At 38.0% G+C, this 24305-nt stretch overlaps 1 protein-coding gene and 1 pseudogene across 6 annotated transcripts in view; one reads left to right on the top strand and one right to left on the bottom strand.

Annotated features, from left to right (window-relative positions):
* The first annotated feature begins 267 nt into the window (after positions 1–267).
* The window catches only part of STK31 (serine/threonine kinase 31), a 123129-nt gene continuing 99091 nt past the window's right edge, over positions 268–24305 (top strand). For 2 of the 6 annotated variants that reach the window (XM_025378916.1, XM_025378915.1), the window contains exons 1-5: positions 268–434; positions 2195–2241; positions 2331–2383; positions 7541–7639; positions 23513–23587. In XM_025378916.1, the coding sequence (XP_025234701.1) occupies positions 385–434; positions 2195–2241; positions 2331–2383; positions 7541–7639; positions 23513–23587 (324 nt within the window). In that variant the 5' untranslated portion in view covers positions 268–384. Of the gene's footprint in view, positions 867–2194; positions 2242–2330; positions 2384–7540; positions 7640–19021; positions 19103–19226; positions 19388–22165; positions 22690–23512; positions 23588–24305 lie in introns of those variants that run through there. The other 4 variants (XM_025378917.1, XM_025378919.1, XM_025378918.1 and 1 more) reach the window with 4 other exon arrangements.
* On the bottom strand, positions 11381–11923 carry LOC112620399 (annotated as a pseudogene).

Here is a 24305-nt window from a genome sequence, read left to right as displayed (position 1 = left end):
TAAATAGAATGTCGGGGTTCTTCTAATTTGGGTGTTTCTAAAATTTTAATCCACGTGAACAGATTAGGAAAGGCCACGAAATCCTACGTCACCTCTAACGTCACTGCTTGAAGCCTCGTGAAAGGAACTGGCCATGGACCCCACCCCAGCCTATAAATCACCAGGGCGCAGCCTCAGTGCGTGGGGTCGGCAGCCGCCAGCGCCAGGCCGCTCGGCGCACGCTTCTAACTAGGCGGTAGGCCGTGGCTGCCACGTGACTCCCGCTAGCACCGGATGATGGCGCAGCGCTGTGCACGCAGGCGCAGTGTGGGGCCTTTGCGGCCAAAGCTCGCGCGGTAAGTTTCTGCACGTGTGCTACGGCGGGCGGAGGGCCGAGAGCCCAGTATGTGGGGCCAGGGTCACTTTTCTAGAGCTTCTGCAACGGAAAGTGTGAGGTCAGTAGTAGTTTTTGTGGTACGTGCAGTGGTGGCCGCTTCAAGGACTGTTTTCGTCGCCTCTTGCGTTTTAGGTCTCCTATCCTGGGGACGAGGCCCATTTCAGGGTTTTCTGTCACCTTCGAGCCGCCCGCCACCCCAGAGGAGTGTCAGATGCCCCAGTTTTTGAGTGCGTGCAGGCAGGCGAAACTGGCTTGAAAAAACCTTGGGCCTGAGTAAGTTCCATGAAGACGAGGTCACGCAGCCTGCACACTCTCTTCCCCTTCTGGAAAATTCTTTGCCATTTGTTTCAAAATCCCTTGTAAAATAAGTGTCAGGGAGCTACGTGTACCCATCTCTTCCAAATTTTCATCACGAAGTGGAGATTTGGGTGTACCATTTGGTGATCTCTGTTTGCAGAAAGTGTACGGCATCAGTTCCTTCATAATCAGGGCAAGTCATTTTAAAGTAGGATTTAAAAACTATTGTAGAAGTAGCTTCTTGGAGTGTGTGGAGAGATTTCCAAAGTAATTTTAACTTTTACTGAATTTAAGCCTTAATGCCTTCCATGGGAATATATAGTCTCCCTAAAAGTGTTTACAGCTTTTCGGTCAGTTGAATTTAAAAACTGCTTTTTGACCAGTAGAAAAGAACCCTTGTTTTGGAGACGTTTTCATGCCACTTACGAAACATTTTTAAAAAAAATTAAGTTGTAACAAAAGTAATCCATTTGAAAAATTTTACCTTTCTGTGATGAGGAGTTAATGTTTCCCTTTTCATAATGAGAGAGCATTTGAAACTTCAGTGTAGTGGTGTCCCTAGACAACTCTTAAAGCTCTTAAAAAATTGCGGTGGCTTAGGCCTGTAATCCCAGCACTTTGGGAGGCCGAGGTGGGCAAATCACAAGGTCAGGAGTTCGAGACCAGCCTGGTCAACATGGTGAAACCCTGTCTCTACTAAAAATACAAAAATTAGCCGGGCGTGGTGGCATGCGCCAGTATTCTCAGCTACTTGGGAGGGTGAGGCAGGAGAATTGCTTGAACCCGGGAAGTGGAGGTTGCAGTGAGCCGAGATCCTGCTACTGCTCTCCAGCCTGAGCGACAGAGCAAGACTTCGTTTGGGGTAAAAAAAAAAAAATCAAAAATCTGTATTTTAATTTTTCTTCAACACTTGTAAATGGAAAGTGCAATGTTTTATTATATTACAGATAAAATTATATAGTAGTGTACATTTATTTTGGAATATTTTTGCATGTGATAAAGTATAATATATAATGAAAATTGTTTTTGAAGTAATAGGCAAAATTCTATGTGTTTTGCAGTCTTTCATCCCATGGAATCTTCAAAAATAGTAACCACCATGCCTTTTACATAAAATAGACTAACAGTTTAAAGCATTTGTTCTATTATTCTTTGTTTACGTTGTGGAAATCCTTTTTATGGGAGGATATTTTCTAAAAAAGAATATGTACATTGTTTCAAAGTGTTGATTTATGTAAGTGATCAAAATGTATATGAGTTGTTCAGTATAAATTTGTAAAAGTTTGGCTAAAGAGATAATTTTAAGGATAGAGATTAAATATGATAAAATTGCATATACTACAAAATACTCAAAAGAGTTATTGAAGGAAATATTGAGTTCATTTTTAATATAGAGTTTGAATTTTGAAGCTGCATTTAGGATAAAACATTTGTAAGAATTGAACATGATGTAGTTTAGTCTTCATTCATTATTAATGGATGGATTATTATAATCTAATTTAAGGTATTGAATTGTTCTAGTTTTTCAGGAATTGTCCAAATGGATGAAGATACACATTACGATAAAGGTACTGACACTAAAAATTATTTTGGGGTGTTAACAGCTAGATGGTACTGATTAATTTCTAATTTTCTTTGTATTGTGATTTGATTTTAGTGGAAGATGTGGTTGGAAGTCACATAGAAGATGCAGTAACGTTTTGGGCCCAGGTAAATAACAAACTGGTTGATATCCCCCCTCATCTCCCCCCAATCCAGTTCCTCCTCAACAAAAACAAAATAAAATCCAGGAATAAATATATTTATTATTCTCATTGCCTAATATTTATTGAATTATTTATCACCAGGCATTATTAGAAGACAAATGTCGACAGCTGTGACATTACTTGACACATGAATATTATGCGCATAATGCACCAAGTTTAAAAAAAGAAAATTGGCAAGATTGTGATTTCAGAATTCCACTCAATTGTAGGCTGCTTTTGCTGGAGTCTGAGAGCCTGTTGTATTTGTGAAGTTATAGCCCCATCTAGGGGTCTTTTATAAGATTGTTTCTTGAAGGAGGATAAGTTTTTAAAATCTTGGTCTTTTTTTCTAATGGCTTAAATTTGAGATATGGTATTTTTCCTCATAAAATTGGAAGCATGAATGAAACATTTCTGATTTTCTGTTGGGAGGCTGTTGGTTAGGTAAGGTTACTCAGTTTTAAATACAACGCAAGCACTAAAGGGCTGTGTTCCACAATTTAAGAAGGTGAATTCCTGTAATGCACAGAATGATCTGCTAATTTTTGGCTTTGTAAACTATACATGGTATGGAAGGGAAAGAAATTACATTTCTCTGTACTCCCTACAGCATGGGAACTCCTTTTGGTGGAGGATGAGGTGAACTCATAATGTGGGAAATAGGAGAATATATGAGAAGAAAGTTCTAGAAGAATATGATTAACCCAGAGTTCTTAAATATACAGTCATGCATCACTTAATGACTGGGATACATACAGAGAAACACATCATTAGGCAACTTTTTTGCTGTATGAACATCGTAGAATGTACTTAGAGAAACCTTGATGATATAGCCTACTACATACCTAGGCCGTGTGGTGTACCTGTACCCCATGTTACTGTACTGAATGCTGCAGACAATTGTATTACAATGGTAAGTCTTTATGTATCTAAATATAAAGATACAGTAAAAATATTTTATAAAAGATTGAAAAATGGTACACCTGTATAGGGCACTTACCGTGAACTGAGCTTGCAGGATTAGAAATTGCTTTGGGTGAGTCATTGAGTGAGTAGTGAGGAATGTGAGGTCCTGGGACATTACCGTATACTACTGTATACTTTATAAATACCATACACTTAGGCTACACTAAATTTATAAAAATATTTTTCTTCAATAAACCTTAGCTTACTGTAACTTTTAATAAACTTTTGACTCATTTGTGATAACATAGCTTAAAACAAACATTGTAGAGCTGTGCAAAAATATTCTTTATGTCCTTATTCTAAAGCTTTTTTTCTCTTTTTAAGAAACTTTTAATTTTTTTACTTTAAAATCTTTTTGGCTAAAAACGAAGACACAAGGTCATCAATATCACTGTCTTTCACCTCCACTTCTTGTCCTTCTAGAAGGTCTTCAGAGTCAGTAACGTGCATGGAGCTGTCATCTTTTGTGATAATAATGCCCTTTTGGAATATCTTCAGAAGGACTTGAGGTGGCTGTACAAGTAACTTTTTTAAATGGGTAGGAGGAGTACACTAAAATAAAATAGTAAAAAAAAATATACACACACACCAATGACATAGTTGTTTATTTTCATTACCACGTATTATGTACTGTACATAATTGTATGTGCTGTGCTTTTGTAAGACTGGGGCACAGTAGGTTTACACCAGCATCACCACAAATATGTGAGTAATGCGTTGTTCTATGATGTTACGATGGCTAGGACTACACTAGGCAATAGGAATTTTTCAGCTTCATTATAATCTTATGGGACTACTGCAGTGTATGTGGTTCATTCTTGACTACAGTGTCACTATGTGGGGCATGGCTGCATGTAATAAAACATTGCGGAAGGGTGATGTTATAGAAAACTTGGGGCAAATTCGTGTGTCTGCTTATGCGCATGTATTTGCCAAATTTGTTTCTGCTTATGCATATTGTCTAAAGGTTGCTCACACGTTGCTGGTTCCATGCCCATTGTCTCTGTATTAGTGACAGCTGCATCACTCTCAACAGTGTCCCAGGTTGGATGATAAATTATATTTAAGCTTATTTTATAGAAACATCATTTATCAGTGTAAAAAGATTTTCTAGACTAGTGCTGTCTAGTAGAAATATATGAGCCACGAAAGTAATTTTAAAACATTTTTGGCAGCCACATTGAAGAAACTAAAAATAGCAGGTGATATTTTAATAAATACATTTTATTTAACTCAATATATCCAAAATATTGTTTCAAAATATAATTAGCATGGAAATGTAAACAGGATAGTTTATATTTCCTTTTTAATATTGTCTTTGAAATCCAGTGTGTGTATTAGACTTAGAGCATATCTACTTAGACTAGCCACATTTTAAGTGGGTATTGATTGGCTGTTGTATTCAGTAGTGCAGCTCTAGACTTTGATTTCAGTTTACTTTGTTTGTGAATATGTTGACTGAATTTGGAGCAAATTCAAGAGTCAGCAAATTTTTTTTCTGTAAAGGATCAGATGATGAGTAGTTTACCATTTTTAGCCCATACAGTTTCTTTTGCAGCTATTCAACTCTGCCAACATAGTGCATAGCAGCCATAGACAAAATGGGAATGAGTGTGTGTAGCTGTGATGCAGTGAACTTTATTTACTAAAACAGGTGGCTGTAATTTGCCAACCTCTGAGTTAAACCATGAAGTTGAGGTGCTTGCAGAAGAACATTTAAAACAGGAAACATGCACATGAAAAGATTAAACATTAAAACTACTGACGGTGTGTAAATGAATGCAGTGGTTATTTCAGGAAGCAAATTGGCAAATTTGGTTGGGGTTAGGGTGGGATGTAGACATAGAGAAGACTAGAGATTTGGAAATATGGGTAGGCAGATTAGGATGAAAATCTGCTCACATATGTTCTCCATTTTTTGCCCTGTGGGCTTCTGCCTTATAAACCACTTATAAGCAAACACTTCAGATTGGATGGGTGGCAGCTGAAGGAATCTGAAGTATTTGACTCCACCTGTTTCTTTGAAAGAAAGAGCTTCTGGTCAGGCATGGTGGCTCAGGCCTGTAATCTCAACACTCTGGGAGACCTATGTGAGAGGATCGCCGGAGCCCAGGAGTTTGAGACCAACCTTGGCAACATAGTGAGACCTTGTCGCTCCAAAAAAAAAAAAATTAGCCAGGCATGGTGCATGCCTGTGTTCCCAGCTGTGTGGGAGGCTGAGGGTGGTAGGATTGCTTGGGCCCAGGAGATTGAGACTGCAGTGAGCTGAGATTGTGCCAAACAAACCAAAAAAGAGCTCCTATTTGTTTTAGTCTGCATAGTGAAAAAAATATATGGAATATTTTGATTCTAGGGGTTTGTTCCCAAAGGTTGCCTCTGTTGTTTCTCAGGGTCGGTTTAAATTCAGTTCCTCTTCTATGCTGAGACTTTGATATTCATCATGATGTTCTTTGAACTGCTCTTTCAGAGTTTTTTTTTTCAGTCATCACGGATAGTCATGTTCTTTCTAGCATTATTGAATATTTCGTTGGTATATTTCTTTAGAACACATATATATATTTAACATTTTATTTTGAAGAAACTTTGACTTACAGGAATGTTGCAAAATTAGTACAGAGGCTACACCCAGCTTCCCTTAATGCTAATGTGTTATATAACCACAGTACAATGATCAAAAGCAGGAAATTAACATTAGTACAATGCTGTTAACTAAACTATAGCCCTTATTTAAATTTTAGCAGTTTTTTGTATTTTTGTGTTTCAGGATCCAATGTGGAATCCCGAATTGTATTTAGTTGTATATCCTTGGTTTCCTTTAACCTCTGAATGTTCCTCAATTTTTCCTTGTATTTCAAGACTTTTGACACTTTTGATGAATATTAGTTATTTTGTAGAGTATCCTTTAATTTGGGTTTGTTTGATGATTTCTTATAAATAGATTAGCAAGAGTTCCACAGAAGTGATATTGTAGTCCTCTCAGTACATCATTATTGGGGTTTCATGATGTGATATACCTTCTTATTGATGATAACCTTGATTCACTTGGGTAGGGTGGCAATTTCCAGGTTTTTCCACTGTAAAGTTACTCTTTTTTCTTTTGTAATTAATAAATGTTTTAGGAGACTTATTGAGGCTGTCTAATCCAGTTTCTCTTCAACTTTTCACCCACGAATTTTACTGTTTATTGCTGTAGTGCTTGCCTAATGATGATTTTCTATTCCCCTCATTCCTTCCACATTTGTTAATTGGAATTCTTCTATAAGGAAGAGCTGTCTTTTCTCTGCCATTTATTTATTCAATTATTTATAATAATATAAACTCATGGATATTTATTCCATGGGTTGTAATCCTATGCTATCATTATTTATTTTGTTGTTTAAATTATTCAGCCTTGGCCATCGGGACAAAGTTCACCAAAGAGCACAAATTGGTACTTGTCCTTAAAGATGTCCTATTCTTTTTTTGAGCACTTTTTTGTTTTTGTTTTTTTGAGACAGGGTCTCTGTCACCAAGGCTGGAGTGCAGTGGTGTGATCATGGCTCACTGCAGTCTCGAACTTCTGGGCTCAAGCAATCCTCCCACCTCATCTTCCTGTGTGGTTGGGACTATAGGCGCATACTACCATGCCCGGTTAATTTTTTGTATTTTTTTTTTTTATAGAAACAGGGTTTCACCATGTTGCCAAGCTGGTCTCAAACTCCCCGGCTCAAAACTGATCCTCCCACCTCGGCCCTCCAAAGTGCTGGGATTACAGGTGTGAGCCATCACAACCAGTTTTTAAAAAATTATTTATTTATTTATTTTTTATTTTTAGCGTTGTTTTACTTTCTGATACCATCAAATATTCCAGGATCATCTTTTATTTCCCAGTTTGAGCTCTGCAATCAAATAGATCTTTAAGGAATCCTTTCCATATGATTTAATTATATTTGGTATCTTGTTTGAATTCTACCTAATTTGAACTCATTGGGAAGTAAACTTTTTATATGGCCTAGTCTCATTTCTTATAAATAACTCATTTAAATTATGAAAAAATACAGACATAAGAACTTGATTTAATTTCTAATGGCCTAAAATCTTTTATCATGCTTAGAACCCTCAAGTGTGTAACACTATAATATAGTATTTTACTGTATCTTATATCTGATCTTTCTAGAGTATCAATAGAAATAAGGATATCATGAAGATTGGTTGCTCACTGTCTGAAGTTTGTCCCCAGGCCAGTTCAGTTTTGGGGAATCTTGACCCAAAGAAGGTGAGCCATATTCTTGAATATAATTATTTCATTCCTCCTGTCAGCTTTCCTATGTGTTAGATATTTAGTTTTTGGAATTTTTGGTATATTTGAAATGAAGAGGCTGGTTTTTAGAATTTGTATAAACTACTGTTATGGTAAATTTATTAATTCAAAAATACTTATGAACTGAATATTACTCAGTCTTGAAAGGAAATTTGATGTAAGCTACAACATGGATGGATCTTCAGGACATTAGCTAAATAAAATACGCCAGTCACAAAAGGACAAATACTGTTATGGTTCTACTTACATGAAGACTTTGAGTAGTCAAAATCGTAGAGACAGAAAAAATGAATGATGGTTACCAGGGACTGGGGGAAGATTGGGGATGGGGAGTTGTTGATTAATGGGTGTAGAGTTTCAGTTTTACAAGATGAAAAGAGCTATGGAGATGGATGATGAATGGTGGCGAAGGTTGCAAAACAGTATGAATGTACGTAATGCCACTGAACAGTAGACTTAACCATGGTCAAAATAGTCAATTTTATGTTATGTATAGTTACCTACAGTTAAAAATAGGAAAAAATAGAATAAAAGCCACACTCTTCTAGCCAAAAAACAAAAGTGAAGAAAACGTATGTACCGTCTGCCATGTACCTGGCACTGTATTGAGCATTAAGTGTGCAGTGGTGAACAAAATAGATTCCTTGCCTTTGACTTTGATTCACAAAAAATTTGTAAGATGCATCTTCATGCAGAACAATTTGGCTATCTTTTTTCTTTTTTTACTGAGGTATAACTTGTGTACAGTAAGGTATATATATCTCTTAAGATCTTAAGTATATAGATTGGTGAATTTTTGCATATGTATGTATCCATGTAACAACCATCCAGATCAACATATGGTTCCATCATTTCAGAAAATTCCTTCAGGCCCCTTCTCAGTCAATTCTTAGTCAGTAGTTTCTCCATCAGAGATATAACCATCATTCTTACTGTATCACCATAGATTCAGCTGTCTGTTCTTAAATCATGCAGTATGTACTTTATTTTATGTATCTGGCTTCTTTTGTTTAACATAATTTCTGAGATTCATTTATATTGTTGTGTGTATTAGTGTATTGGTAGTCTGTTCTTTTTAAAGCTATTCAGCATTCATTGTATACATATAACACACTTTATTGATCTGTTCTCCTTTGATGGGCATTTGGATTTTTTTGCAGTTTTTAACTACTCTGAATGAAACTGCTATGAAATCCTTATATAAATCTTCTGCTGGATGTATTGACTCATTTCTTTTGCACATATATCTAGAGTAGAGTTGCTAAATCATAGGGTAGGCATGTTTCTGCCAAAGTAGATACTGCCAAACAGCTTTACAAAAGTGTTGAACCAATTTACATCCTTATCAGCAATTTATGAGAGTTGTAGTTCCTCCATGTCCTCACCAGCCCCCTGCATTGCTAGTGTACTGAAGTTGTGTTTTAATATTTTTATTAGCCCTTTGCAAGGGCTCTTGTGAAGTACCTATTCACATCTTTTCCCCATTTTTAAATTAGGTTATTTGTCTTGATTGATTTGTAGGCATTCTGTATGTTTTTTTCACTTTAATTTTTATTTCTTATTTCTGCCTCTTAAAGTCAATGATAAAGTCACAACTGTAAAATGAATGCATTTAAAAAATAAAAGATATATTTCAATGACAAAAGGTATGCAATGATCATGAAAATCTACTGTACACTTTGCCAAGGCCAAAGAAGGAAAGGCAATATGAAAAAGCCAATCTTCAAATATATCCTCAACAAAAACTCCCTCCTAAATAGTAAAATCATCATTTAAGAATATGTGTCTTTACACATCTAGACAGCAGCTCCAACCAAAAAAAAGCGGGGGGGAATAGGTCAGATGATAACTCTCCCCAAGGTTTCCAGATACAAACATGTGGTCACCAGGAATTCAAGATTAAACTTCTAAAGCAACATTTAACTCAAAATAAAATGAACATTTCTGACAGATGGCAACAGTAGTATAAAACTGATTTTTTCCTTTCCTAGATAGAAATGAGATGGGGCATTTCTGTAATCATCTAAGAATAACTGTAGAAATACTCCCAATTCTGCCACCCCACCCACTGGTATAAAACAAATACCTTCCATGAAAGTGTCTTTCACATTACTAAAATATCCTCACTTACTTGGGACAGTTTCATGCTTAGATGAGTACAAACACTTGTTTTTAGATGTGTGGAATGATTGGAGCTGAGATTTTTGAAACAATATCTGAATCTTAGCAGAGATATAATAATCCTTTCACTATACATTGATTGGGCTTCCTTAACCAAATCTGAACAACTACTGTAGTAACAGTGCTCGTGGTAGTCCCTGATACTCTCAAATTTTTTCTCTTTTAAGAAAAGTATAATCCATGTAACACTAGTAAATATGTTACATTGTATACCTTCTTAACAAAGAATGACTGTTTTCAGGCCTTACTAGGAAAACAAACAAACAATGGCAGTTACTGACTGTTTTTATTACTGATAAGCTACAGTAAAGCTCAAATGATGGATGGTTTACGTGTGTAATATTAAGTACAAAATGAAAACCATTATAATTTTACCAAAAGAAACACGAAAAATATGAGAAGAAGTGAAATGAACATGGCGTGGATCCCAAAGATTACAATATGATTCGGAACAGGATTTTCAAAACAAACAATTTCTGTGAATATTTCTTATACTAGAAAGATCCAAAGCAAATCTAAGCAAGCTTAGCCCTACCTTGTCGAAGATAAATACTCAGATAAGTTAGAAGTTCCGTTTGCTAAAGTGCATCTGCTGATCAGATCTACCCTGCTACTTAGAGCCAGCCAGGAAGGTGGCCATCACTCATGCTCATTCCGTCTTTCTGTGTCTTATCAAGAGTCACACATAACAATTTTTTTTTCAAACCAAATGCTTTATACAGTGAACTACAGAAAAAACAATTCTAAATATACTTTTAAAGTGCTAGAAAGTTAAGATAACCTCATTTAAAAAAAATACTGAAAATGTAAAGGGTCCATACCAAATAAGAGTTGTATTAAGTATATACTTTCTATTTTAATAATTCACTTGCTGTGTTCTTAAAATGAGAGAAGCAGATATTTCACCCATGTCTTTTGGCAAGAGATTCAAAAGCAGAAGTAGCAGGGCTATAAAATTTCATAAAATTTGTGGGATTTTTAAAGCTAAATTATTCAATATCTTGTATTGTTATTGCACCCATATATTGCCCTGGAATATAAGTACAGCAACCCAGCAACAGTGACTGCAACAAAAGTAAGGTAAATAGGTCTACAAAGCATTTGATTTCGTTATTAAAGTTTTCATAGAGGAAATGCAAACAACTGCAATTCAGATCACATTATATAAACTTGACAGTTATTTAAACCTTATATAAAATTAAATCTAACCCTTACCACTACAAATCTGTAAGGAATCAGAAAAGGATTTATAGTACACAAATCTTGACTACTGTTGCATTCCACTTGGAAATCACTCTGAGCTAAAACAGCATTCTTCCAAGATTTAAAGAAAAATATATTTTATAAAAGGGATTCTTTTATTTTTGTTACTGACAGAAACAAGTTTTGCTTTTTCCCACTATAATTCGCTCTGATGAAAGAAGTAATTCTCTCTCTTAATTCCTAACAAAAACAAACGCTACGTTTTCAAGACTAAAGGAATTACTGGTAGGCATTCTTTCTCCTTGATCTAAATTATTTGTCTCTAAGATATGTCAAGTAAGCTTCTAAAGATTCAGGGAGGGGCAGAGTTGTGATATTTTTTCTCTCAGTAAATTTTGAGGTGGCTCTTCTGGCTTCATTGCTTCACTGTGATCTTTTTCTTCCTCTTCTTTGTTACCTTCTTCCATTTTTTTCATCCTCCTCTCTGTCTAGAGACTGAGGAATAAGCTGATTACCCACAAATATGTACATATTAATTCTCTGTTTAACTCTCTTTTTTTTTTCTTTTTCGGTAGAGCCCTTTGAGGAATCCCCTTGGCCTGCACCTCATCATTTATGCAATTTCTAAATGTGCGTCGAATGTAAATACAAGCCAAATCCTGTAGATTCCTGACAGCACAGGGAGGGAGTCCCACAGAATCTGATTTGCCATTGTCATTCTTACTTGGTTGCACAAGTGGAGCAAATGATAAAACAAGGATATTTTTCCTTTCCCAAGTGTTTTGCCCGGTTCTGTGTTAACGGATCCTCTATAGGCGTGACTAATATGCCTCCAACTTATAGTAGTATTTTCATGGTCTTTCTGGACTCCAGCTCCACAGTAAATTCCGTCATACCGATGACTGTCAGATGCTATCTGGAGGCAATTACTGACGACAAATGCAGGTTCACAGAACTCAAATCTCAGCAGTGGTTTTCTTTATACGTGCGTGTTGGAATATCTTCATCTTCAGATGGACAGATGATTTACAGTGGGGGCTTGCCAACTTGCACATATAATTCTTTTGATGAGCTGCTAGGAGATCAGAGTGACCTAGCCTTGCCCTGTAACTTCTCTCTTAGATGGATAGTCTAGGTCTAGGAGCTGATTATCAAAGCTATCACTATTTTTGATGAAGCTCTCCAGTTTTTCCTTGGCACATTCCACCACATCTGGATGAGGCCCAATCCCGTGGTTTATTCCAAAAGGATCTGTGGGGCAGTGGTTGGTCTGGCCCACTGCAGCGCTGAGCAGACCAGGTGCTGGTAGTTGGTGGGGTCTGTGGCAGCCGGATGCTGCTACCACCACAACAGCACAGCCACCACCGGTGCCGAGGGGAGCGAATTGGTGGGGCAGGGACCTCTCTATGTGTTTTTTATATATGTTTTTTGAGATAAAGTCTCTTGTCGCCCAGGCTGGAGTGCAGTGGTGTGATCATGGCTCACTACAGTCTCAACCTGTTGGGCTCAAGTGATCTTTCCACCTCAGCCTTCCAAGTACCTGGGACTAAAGGTGTGTGCCACCATGCCCAGCTAATTTTTAAATTTTTTGTAGAGATGGTCACTATGTTGATCAGGCTGGTCTTGAACTCCTTGGCTCAATCAGTTCTCCCACCTTAGCCTCCAAAGTGCTGAGATTCATGGTGTGAATCACTGTGCCCAGCCTGTATGTATTCTTGACACCAGTCCTTTGTCTTTTATATGTATTGCTAGTATCTTTTAGTCTGTGACTTACCTACTCATTTTCTTGATATTATTTGAAATTTAATTTATTAATTTTTTCTTTTTGGTATGTGCATTCTGCTTCCCATTTAAGACCACTGTACTTACTCCAAGATCATAGATATATTTGTGTGTGTGTGTGTGTGTGTGTGTGTGTGTGTTTCTCTGGAAGTGTTTACCTTTTTTAGGGCTGGGGTGACCTACAGTAAATTTTTTGATTATGATATGAGGTGGAGATAAACTTCAGTATTTTTCCGTGTGAATATCCAGTTATACCATCACTGTTTATTGACAAGACCATCTTTTCTTTGCTGAATTGTATTGGCATGTTTGTTTTAAATCAAGTGACTATGAGTATTAACCATCTTTTTCAATGTAATAGGTACCTGTAAAATTGAGTGCATCAAATTCTCTGCCAATAATTTACCCTGGGACATTTCTATAAGTAGACAAAGATGTTTGTACAAAGATATTCATTGGCAGGTAGTAGGCAAAACTGGAGATTAAATGTCCTTTATATAATACAATAGTAGTAGTAATTATAATAGTATTTTTCCTTTGTGAGGTAGTGTCAGATATTCTAAGTGTTTTGTGTGTACTAACTCATTTAATGCTCACAGCATCCTTATGAGGCAGGTGTTATTTTTTACACCTTTTTTTGAAATTGAGGCATAGCCAGGATAACTTTATGAAAGTCACTAGCTAAATTAATGATAGATCAAGTATAGAAGCCCACAGAACCTATCTCCTTAACTGTTGCCCTGCTTAGAAAAATGAAACAAATTGTGGGTAGAGCCTTATTTTTTTCTTTTTTTTTTAATTGGCAAACATTCCTCAATTTTTTTTTCTCCTCCCCTGTCCTCTTTTATTTCTTTTTAAAAAAATTATACTTTAAGTTCTAGGGTACATGTGCACAACATGCAGGTTTGTTACATATGTGTACATGTGCCATGTTGGTGTGCTGCACCTGTTAACTTGTCATTTACATTAGGTTTATCTCCTAATGCTATCCCTCCTCCCTCCCCCCACCCCACAACAGGCCCTGGTGTGTGATGTTCCCCTTCATGTGTCCAACTGTTCTCATTGTTCATTTCCCATCTATGACTGAGAACATACAGTGTTTGGTTTTCTGTCCTTGTGATAGTTTGCTCAGAATGATGGTTTCCGGCTTCATCCATGTCCCTACAAAGGACATGAACTCATCCTTTCTTATGGCTGCATCGTATTCTGTGGTGTATATCTGCCACATTTTCTTAATCCACTCTATCATTGATGGGCATTTGGGTTGGTTCCAAGACTTTGCTATTGTGAATAGTGCCGCAATAAAGATACGGGTGCATGTGTCTTTATAGCATCATGATTTATAATCCTTTGAGTGTATGTCCAGTGATGGGATGGCTGGGTCAAATGGTATTTCTAGTTGTAGATCCTTGAGGAATCGCCACACTATCTTCCACAATGGTTGAACTAGTTTCCCACTAACAGTGTAAAAGTATTCCTATTTCTCCACATCCTCTCCAGCACCTGTTGTTTCCTGACATTTTAATGATTGCCATTCTAATTGGTGTGAGATGATTTCTCATTGTGGTTTTAATTTGCATTTCTCTGATGGCCAGTGATGATGAGCATTTTTTAATGTGCCTGTTGGCTACATAAATGTCTTCTTTTGAGAAGTGTCTGTTCATATCCTTTGCCCACTTTTTGATGAGGTTGTTTGATTTTTTTTCTTGTAAATTTGTTTAAGTTCTTTATAGATTCTGGATATTAGCCTTTTGTCAGATGGGTAAATTGTAAAAATTTTCTCCCATTCTGTAGGTTGCCTGTTCACTCTGGTGGTAGTTTCTTTTGTTGTGCAGAAGCTCTTTAGTTTAATTAGATCCCATTTGTCAGTTTTGGCTTTTGTTGCCATTGCTTTTGGTGTTTTAGTCATGAAGTCCTTGCCCATGCCTATGTCCTGAATGGTATTGCCTAGGTTTTCTTCTAGGGTTTTTATGGTTTTAGATCTAACATTTAAGTCTCTAATCCATCTTGAATTAATTTTTGTATAAGATGTAAAGAAGGGATCCAGTTTCAGCTTTCTACTTATGGCTAGCCAATTTTCCCAGCACCATTTATTAAATAGGGAATCGTTTTCCCATTTCTTGTTTTTGTCAGGTTTGTCAAAGATTCGATGGTTGTAGATGTGTGGTATTATTTCTGAGGGCTCTGTTCTGTTCCATTGGTCTGTATCTCTGTTTTGGTACCAGTACCATGCTGTTTTGGTTACTGTAGCCTTGTAGTATAGTTTGAAGTCGGGTAGCGTGATGCCTCCAGCTTTGTTCTTTTGGCTTAGGATTGTCTTGGCAGTGCGGACTCTTTTAGTTCCATATGAACTTTAAAGTAGTTTTTTCCAATTCTGTGAAGAAAGTTATTGGTAGCTTGATGGGGATGGCATTGAATCTATAAATTACCTTGGGCAGTATGGCCATTTTCACGATATTGATTCTTCCTATCCATGAGCATGGAATGTTCTTCCATTTGTTTGTGTCCTCTTATTTTGTTGAGCAGTGGTTTGTAGTTCTCCTTGAAAGAGGTCCTTCAAATCCCTTGTCAGCTGGATTCCTAGGTATTTTATATTCTTTGAAGCAATTGTGAATGGTAGTTCGCTCATGATTTGGCTCTCTGTTTGTCTGTTATTGGTGTATGAGAATGCTTGTGATTTTTGCACATTGATTTTGTATCCTGAGACTCTGCTGAAGTTGCTTATCAGCTGAAGGAGATTTTGGGCTGAGACAATGGGGTTTTCTAAATATACAATCATGTCATCTGCAAACAAGGGACAATTTGACTTCCTCATTTCCTAATTGAATACCCTTTATTTCTTTCTCTTGCCTGATTCCCCTGGCCAGAACTTCCAACACTATGTTGGATAGGAGTGGTGAGAGAGGGCATCCCTGTCTTGTGCCAGTTCTCAAAGGGAATGCTTTTAGATTTTGACCATTTAGTATGATATTGGCTGTGGGTTTATCATAAACAGCTCTTATTATTTTGAGATATGTCCCATCAATACATAGTTTATTGAGAGTTTTTAGCATGAAGGGCTGTCGAATTTTGTCGAAGTCCTTTCCTGCATCTGTTGAGATAATCATGTGTTTTTTGTCTTTTGTTCTGTTTATATGCTGGATTATGTTTATTGATTTGCGTATGTTGTACCAGCCTTGTTTCCCAGGGATGAAGCCGATGTGATCGTGGTGGATAAGCTTTTTGATGTGCTGCTGGATTCGGTTTGCCAGTATTTTATTGAGGATTTTTGCATTGATGTTCATCAGGGATATTGGTCTAAAATTCTCTTTTTGTGTGTGTGTGTGTCTCTGCCAGGCTTTGGTATCAGGATGATGTTGGTCTCATAAAATGAGTTAAGGAGGATTCCCTCTTTTTCTATTGGTTGGAATAGTTTCAGAAGGAATGGTACCAGCTCCTGTTTGTACCTCTAGTAGAATTTGGCTATGAATCCGTCTGGTCCTGGACTTTTTTGGTTGGTAGGCTATTAATTATTGCCTCAATTTCAGAACCTGTTTTTGGTCTATTCAGGGGTTCAACTTCTTTCTGGTTTAGTCTTGGGAGGGTGTATGTGTCCAGGAAATTATCCATTTCTTCTAGGTTTTCTAGTTTATTTGCGTAGAGGTGTTTACAGTATTCTCTGATGGTAGTCAGTATTTCTGTGGGATCAGTGGTAATATCCCCTTTATCATTTTTTTATTGCATCTATTTGATTCTTCTCTCTTTTCTTCTTTATTAGACTTGCTAGTGGTCTATCAATTTTGTTGATCTCTTCAAACAACCAGCTCCCTGATTCACTGATTTTTTGAGGGGTTTTTTATGTCTCTATCTCCTTCGGTTCTGCTCTGATCTTAGTTATTTCTTGCCTTCTGCTAGCTTTTGAATGTGTTTGCTGTTGCTTCTCTAGTTTTTTTAATTGTGATGTTAGGGTGTCAATTTTAGATCTTTCCTGCTTTCTCTTGTGGGCATTTAGTGGTATAATTTTCCCTCTACACACTGCTTTAGATGTGTCCCAGAGATTCTGGTACATTGTGTCTTTGTTCTCATTGATTTCTAAGAATATATTTCTGCCTTCATTTCGTTATGTACCTAGTAGTCATTCAGGAGCAGGTTGTCCAGTTGCCATGTAGTTGAGTGGTTTTGAGTGAGTTTCTTAATCCTGAGTTCTAGTTTGATTGCACTGTGGTCTGAGAGACAGTTTGTTATAATTTCTGTTCTTTTACATTTGCTGAGGAGTGCTTTTCTTCCAACTATGTGGTCAATTTTGGAATAAGTGTGATGTGGTGCTGAGAAGAATGTATATTCTGTTGATTTGGGGTGGAGAGTTCTGTAGATGTCTATTAGGTCCTCTTGGTGCAGAGCTGAGTTCAATTTCTGGATATCCTTGTTAACTTTCTGTCTCGTTGATCTGTCTAATGTTGACAGTGGGGTGTTAAAGTCTCCCATTATTATTGTATGGGAGTCTAAGTCTCTTTGTAAGTCTCTAAGGACTTGCTTTATGAATCTGGGTGCTCCTGTATTGGATGCATATATATTTAGGATTGTTAGCTCTTTTTGTTGAATTGATCCCTTTACCATTATGTAATGGCCTTCTTTGTCTCTTTTGATCTTTGTTGGTTTAAAATCTGTTTTATCAGAGACTAGGATTGCAACCCCTGCCTTTTTTTGTTTTCCATTAGCTTGGTAGATCTTCCTCCATCCCTTTATTTTGAGCCTATGCACATGAGATGGGTCTTCTGAATGTAGCACACTGATGGGTCTTGACCTTTTTTTTTTTTTTTTTGAGACAGAGTCTTGCTCTGTTGCCCAGGCTAGAGTACAGTGGTGCGATCTCGACTCACTGCAAGCTCCACCTCCCAGGTTCACGCCATTCTCCTGCCTCAGACTCCTGAGTAGCTGGGACTACAGGTGCCCACCACCACTCCTGGCTAATTTTTTGTATTTTTAGTAGAGACGGGGTTTCTCCGTGTCAGCCAGGATGGTCTTGATCTCCTGACCTCATGATCTGCCTGCCTCGGCCTCCCAAAGTGCTGGGATTACAGGCACGAGCCACCGTGCCTGGCTGGGTCTTGACTCTTTATCCAATTTACCAGTCTGTGTCTTCTAATTAGAGCATTTAGCCCATTTACATTTAAGGTTAATATTGTTATGTGTGAATTTGATCCTGTCATTGTGATGTTAGTTGGTTATTTTGCTCGTTAGTTGATGGAGTTTCTTCCTAGCATTGGTGGTCTTTACAATTTGGCATGTTTTTGCAGTGGCTGGTACCAGTTGTTCTTTCCATATTTATTGCTTGCTTCAGGAGCTGTTGTAAGGCTGGCCTGGTGGTGACAAAATCTCTCAGCATTTGTTTGTTTGTAAAGGATTTTATTTCTCCTTCACTTAGGAATCTCAGTTTGGCTGGACATGAAATTCTGGGTTGAAAATTCTTTTCTTTAAGAATGTTGAATATTGGCCCCCCACTCTCTTCTGGCTTGTAGAGTTTCTGCCGTGAGATCTGCTGTTAGTCTGATGGGCTTCCCTTTGTGGGTAACCCGATCTTTCTCTCTGGCTGCCCTTAACATTTTTTCCTTTATTTCAACTTTGGTCAGTCTGACAATTATGTGTCTTGGAGTTGCTCCTCTCAAGGTGTATCTTTGTGGCGTTCTCTGTATTTCCTGAATTTGAATATTGGCCTGCCTCGCTAGGTTGGGGAAGTTCTCCTGGATGATATCCTGAAGAGTGTTTTCCAACTTGGTTCTGTTCTCCCTGTCACTTTCAGGTACACCAATCAGATGTAAATTTGGTCTTTTCACATAGTCCTGTATTTCTTGGAGACTTTGTTCATTTCTTTTTTTCTCTAAACTTCTCTTCTTGCTTCATTTCATTCATTTGATCTTCAATCACTGATACCCTTTCTTCCACTTGATCAAATCAGCTACTGAAGCTTGTGCATGCGTCACGTACTTCTCATGTCATGGTTTTCAGCTCTGTCAGGTCATTTAAGGACTTCTCTACACTGTTTATTCTAGTTAGCCATTCTTCTTTTTTCAAAGTTTTTAGCTTCTTTGTGATGGGTTTGAACATCCTCCTTTAGCTTGGAGAAGTTTGTTATTACCGATCATGTGAAGCCGCCTTCTCTCAACTCGTCAAAGTCATTCTCCCTCCAGCTTTGTTCCATTGCTGGTGAGGAGCTACATTCCTTTGGAGGAGAAGAGGTGCTCTGCTTTTAGAATTTTCAGCTTTTCTGCTCTGGTTTCTTCCCATCTTTGTGGTTTTATCTACCTTTGGTCTTTGATGATGGTGATGTACAGATGGGGTTTTGATGTGGATGTGCTTTCTGTTTGTTAGTTTTCCTTCTAACAGTCAAGACCCTCAGCAGCAGGTCTGTTGGAGTTTGCTGGAGGTCCACTCCAGACCGTGTTTGCCTGGGTATCACCAGTGGAGGCTGCAGAACAGCAAATATTGCAGAAAGGCAAATGTTGCTGCCTGATCCTTCCTCTGGAAGCTTTGTCTCAGAGGGGCACCCAGCTGTATGAGGTGTCATTCGGCCCCTACTGGGAGTTGTCTCCCAGTTAGGCTACTCGGGGGTCAGAGACCCACTTGAGGAAGCAGTCTATCCGTTCTCAGATCTCAAACTCTGTGCTGGGAGAACCACTACTCTCTTCAAAGCTGTCAGAAAGGGACGTTCAAGTCTGCAGAAGTTTCTGCTGCCTTTTGTTCAGCTATGCCCTGCCCTCAGAGGTGGAGTCTACAGAGGCAGGCAGGCCTCAGAGGTGGAGTCTACAGAGGCAGGCAGGCCTCCTTGAGCTGCGGTGGACCCCACGCAGTTCGATCTCTCAGGCTGCTTTGTTTACCTACTCAAGCCTCAGCAATGGTGGGCGCCCCTACCCCAGCCTTGCTGTTGCCTTGCAGTTTGATCTCAGATTGCTGTGCTAGCAGTGAGCGAGGCTCTGTGGGCGTGGGATATAATCTCATGGTGTTCCATTTGCTAAGGCCATTGGAAAAGCCCAGTATTAGGGTGGGAGTGTCCTGAATTTCCAGGTACCATCTCTCATGGCTTCCCTTTCCTAGGAAAGGGAATTCCCCAACCTCTTGCACTTCCTGGGTGAGGTGATGCCCTGCCCTGCTCCGTGGGCCACACCCTCTGTCTGACAAAGCCCCAGTGAGATGAACCTGGTACCTCAGTTGGAAATGCAGAAATCACCCGTCTTCTGCGTTGCTCATGCTGGGAGCTTCAGACTGGAGCTTTTCCTATTCGGCCATGTTGGAACCTCTCCCTCCTCTTTTCTTTATAAATCTTGAGTTTACTTTTATTCGTTGAAAAGAATCTAATGCCAGTTCTCCCTTCTATATTAATGGAGAATGAGCGTGCAGATAAGTGTCTCTATATGATACCTCGACAGGTTTCTTTCAGATGCTGTGTCTATAAAAATTAGCCCATCTGAGACCCATCACTGGAGCCAATCCATTCCTCAATTTTTAAAATATTTTTTACGGGGGTGTTTACAGGTGTCAGCCACTGCACCTGACCAATGACTATGTTTAATATTGTTAAAAATTAAAACATACTCCTTTTCTTCTATTGAATATAATATTAATTATATTATCAGAAATTTATACGAGCATTATTACTATAGGCATCTGATTTTAAGTGATTATTCAGCTACTTCTGATTGTTCATAAATGGATTATACTTTGTCAGTTTTCCTTAGTGATCTAAGTGGTTCTCTTCCTCTGCCACCATGTAGGAGGGTCATAGGCTGTGAATAGTGGAGTTGTGGGAGGAGAAGATTGGGCCCAGGCACAATGAGAGTGAATATGTAGTTTTCGCTATGTCATGAGGACAGATAAATCTATCTGGGATAGATTTGTATGTTTTGGTGGTTGTATTACACAAACAAAGCCACGAACTTCGGATTCTTCACTTTGTTGAGTACCAGCTCTATTCTTGGACATAAGTGTCCCTAGCCCTGCCTCACCTGGTTTGCAATAAACCGTTGCATTTCTGTCACTTACCTTATACCAAATTTTTAATCGTATTGTGATGTTATTACAAAGCCTTAATTAAAGTTGATTCAGTCTTGCAGGGATTGAAATGGGTTAGGACTGTTAATTGTCAGCTATTTTTGCTACTACCCCTATTTACTTACCAGAAAATAAAGTAAGAGGGTTGGGAGAGAGTACCATACTATTACTGCTCTCTCTTGTCCTTCAGTTGTTGAATGTTAGCTGAAGAAACCAGAGTAAATTATGAATTGAATACACTAATCCTTTGTAGCATTTGAACTGTTACTTGTTTGTCTGAATTTATGTGTACTGTATTGTTCTGGTGAATAGGTTTGGTGTTTAGGTTTCATAAAATAAATCTGTGGATTTGCCCTAGTTGAGAGTGATACATTGAAATTAATTTTATAATCCGTAACTTAAAGCAGTGTTCTTCAGCCATTTTTCTCATTATTCCCTCCTAAGGAGCATTTTTAGACTTGTTTTCTGCCTAATGGCCTAATGGGCCTTCTCCCCTTCAGATATTTTACTGCTACAGATATACAGTATATAATAACTATGTTTTCAGTAGGGTTGAACTTTGGAGGGCTATAGACCATTGTAATATTTAAGATTTCCAACTCTCCATAAGAACCACTTTTCTTCCCCTTAGGGATATTGCCCCAATGAGACTGTATGATTTAAAGTGGTTAAGGCCAGGCATGGGGGCTCATGCCTGTAATCCCAGCACTTTGGGAGGCCAAGGCAGGAGAATTAGTTGAGGCCAGGAGTTCAAAACCAGTCTGGGCGACATAGTGAGACCCTGTTTCTCAAAAAAAAAAAAAAAAAAAAAAGCTATGTACGGTGCGTGTGCCTGTAGCCCCAGATATTTGGGAGGTTGAGGTGGAAGGATTGCGTGAGCCCAGAAGTTTGAGGCTACAGTGAGCTATGATCATGCTGCTGCACTCCAGCCTGGACAACAGAGTAAAACTTTATCTCAAAAAAAGTAATTATCAGCCTGCAGTGATTTTTGTATCCTTCTCAATTCAATCATGTCTTACTTCATTTTTGTTACTTTGAAGGAATACCTGAGACTGGGTAATTTATAAAGAAAAGAGGTTTATTTGGCTCATGGTTCTGTAGGCTGTACAAAAAGCATAGCTCCAACAGAGTATAGTTGAGAGTTAAGAAGTGGCATGTATTTCGCATGTTTATGTTTTTAAAAAATTATACCAGTTATGTCTTCAGACATTAAAATAGTATGATTTTAAGTGTTTGATGCTTGTATCTTCTAAAAAAAAGTTTTTTTGCTTTTTATACAATTCTAACAAGGGACTCAGTGTGCTTCCACAAATGGTAGAAGGTGAAGAGGAGCCAGTGTCTGTAGATTACATGGTGAGAGAGGAAGCAGAGGGAGGAAGAGGTGCCAGGCTCTTTTCAACAACTAGTTCTCTTAGGAACTATGAATGAAAACTCATTCACTTCCACGAGAATGGCACCAAGCCATTTTTAGGGATCTACCGCTACTATCCAAACACCTCCTACCAGGCCCCACCTCCATCATTGGGAATCAGATTTTAACATGCAATTTGGTGGGTGATATCCATCTAAATCATAGACACCTTCAGGAGACATTTGACAGTGTTTGGAGACATTTTTGCTTGTCACAACTGGAAGTGGTGCTACTGGCATCTAGTGTGTAGAGGTCAGAAGGGATGTTGGTAAACGTTTTACAATGCACAGGGCAGAGGACAGCCCCATTCTGCTTCTAAACACAGACTAATCCAGTCCCAAATGCCAGTAGTGCTAAGGCTACTTTGAAGTTCGATAAAATGAAAGCCAGCCTGGGCAACGTGGTGAGACCTTGCCTCTTTAAAAAAAAAAAAAAAAAAAAGCCCAGGCATGGTGGTGCGTGCCCATGTTCCCAGCTACCCTGGGGACTGGTGTGGGAGGATCACCTGAGCTTGGGGAGGTCAAGTTAGCAGAGAGCCATGATTGCTCCCCTGCACTCCAGGCCTGGTGACAGAATGAGACCCTGTCTCAAAAAAAAAATAAAAAAAAAATGATTGAAAGTACGTAACTTTTCTCTTTATTCTTTTATTAAACATCATTCAACTGAAATATAAAATAAAGTTCAGTATTAAAGATATTATCTAATTTAGTTTTATCTACTTAATAGCACTAATTTCCTTATACATAAAGTAAAAAGTATGAAATCTTTCTTAGTTGGTAGCAAATGTGGATTCCATTCTAGTTGAGAGTTAGACTTATGTGCCATGTACTTGGCATGTTTATGTTAAAAAAAATTGTACCAATTATTGCCTCAGACATTATAATAGTATGATTTTAAGTGTTTGATGCTTGTGCCTTAAATTTTTTTTTTTTTTTTTTTGCTTTTTATACCCCTCCCTCCTCATTTTGGAGATGCAGAATAGCATAATGAACTCTGAAGTCAGAAGTTTGAATCTTGGTTCTGCAGTTTACTAGTTTATGTCTTTGGGTACATGGTGGCATAAACAAAGTACCTGCCTCATAGGATTGCGAGAATTAAATAAGTTATGTATAAAGTACTACTGACATATAGGAAGAGCTTAAATGCTAACCTTTATTCTGATCTACTCAGCATGCTTTGTACTTCATTAAGATGCCAAGTAATTTTGCTTTCTTTTCTCTTTGTAGATTTATGGTGGATTATTTTCTGAAGATAAGTGTTGGTACAGATGCAAAGTACTGAAAATCATCAGCGATGAAAAGGCAGGACATTAACTGTTCATTTTTTTTTTCTTTAAGAAATATTTATTGTGGCTCCAAAATTTGATGTTTATTTACCCCGTCATTGCTTATTCATAGTAGTAATATCTGGTTCAGTGATTAAAACACGGAAGAAATTAATTGCTAAAAAACATGTTGTTTTATAATCACCTCAGATTATTCAAGAATAGGTTATATAATATGTAGGTTATTTTTGGTGCCTAGTTCTTTTTGTCTCAGTTCTTTTTTCTTTGAGACGGAGTCTTTTCTCTGTCGCCCAGGCTGGAGTGCAGTGGTACGATCTTGGCTCACTGCAACCTCCTCCTCCCAGATTCAAGTTATTCTCCTGCCTCAGCCTCCCAAGTAGCTGGGATTACAGGCGCCCACTACCACACTGGCTAATTTTTGTATTTTTAGTAGAGACAGGGTTTCACCCATGTTGATGAGGCTGGTTGGACTTCTGACCTCAGATGATCCGTCCACCTCAGCCTCCAAAAGTTCTGGGATTACAGGAGTGAGCCACTGTGCCCAGCCTACCTCAGATCTTAATAGTTATATTTGGTTCTTGCTAATGAGTAAATTTTAAATGTTCTTTCTATTAAGCTTTATGAGTAGGAGAAGAACATTTTGATTGATCCTTCTGAAGTTAGGTATATCTTTTATTTAGTTGATGTGAATATTGTTAATAATAATGATTGATTTGCCACTTTCTTGTGCCTGG

Source organism: Theropithecus gelada, chromosome 3, assembly GCF_003255815.1.
Source record: "Theropithecus gelada isolate Dixy chromosome 3, Tgel_1.0, whole genome shotgun sequence".
Lineage (NCBI taxonomy): Eukaryota > Metazoa > Chordata > Mammalia > Primates > Cercopithecidae > Theropithecus > Theropithecus gelada.
Note: the sequence above shows the minus strand (reverse complement) of the source record. Positions and strands in the feature narration are given on the sequence as shown.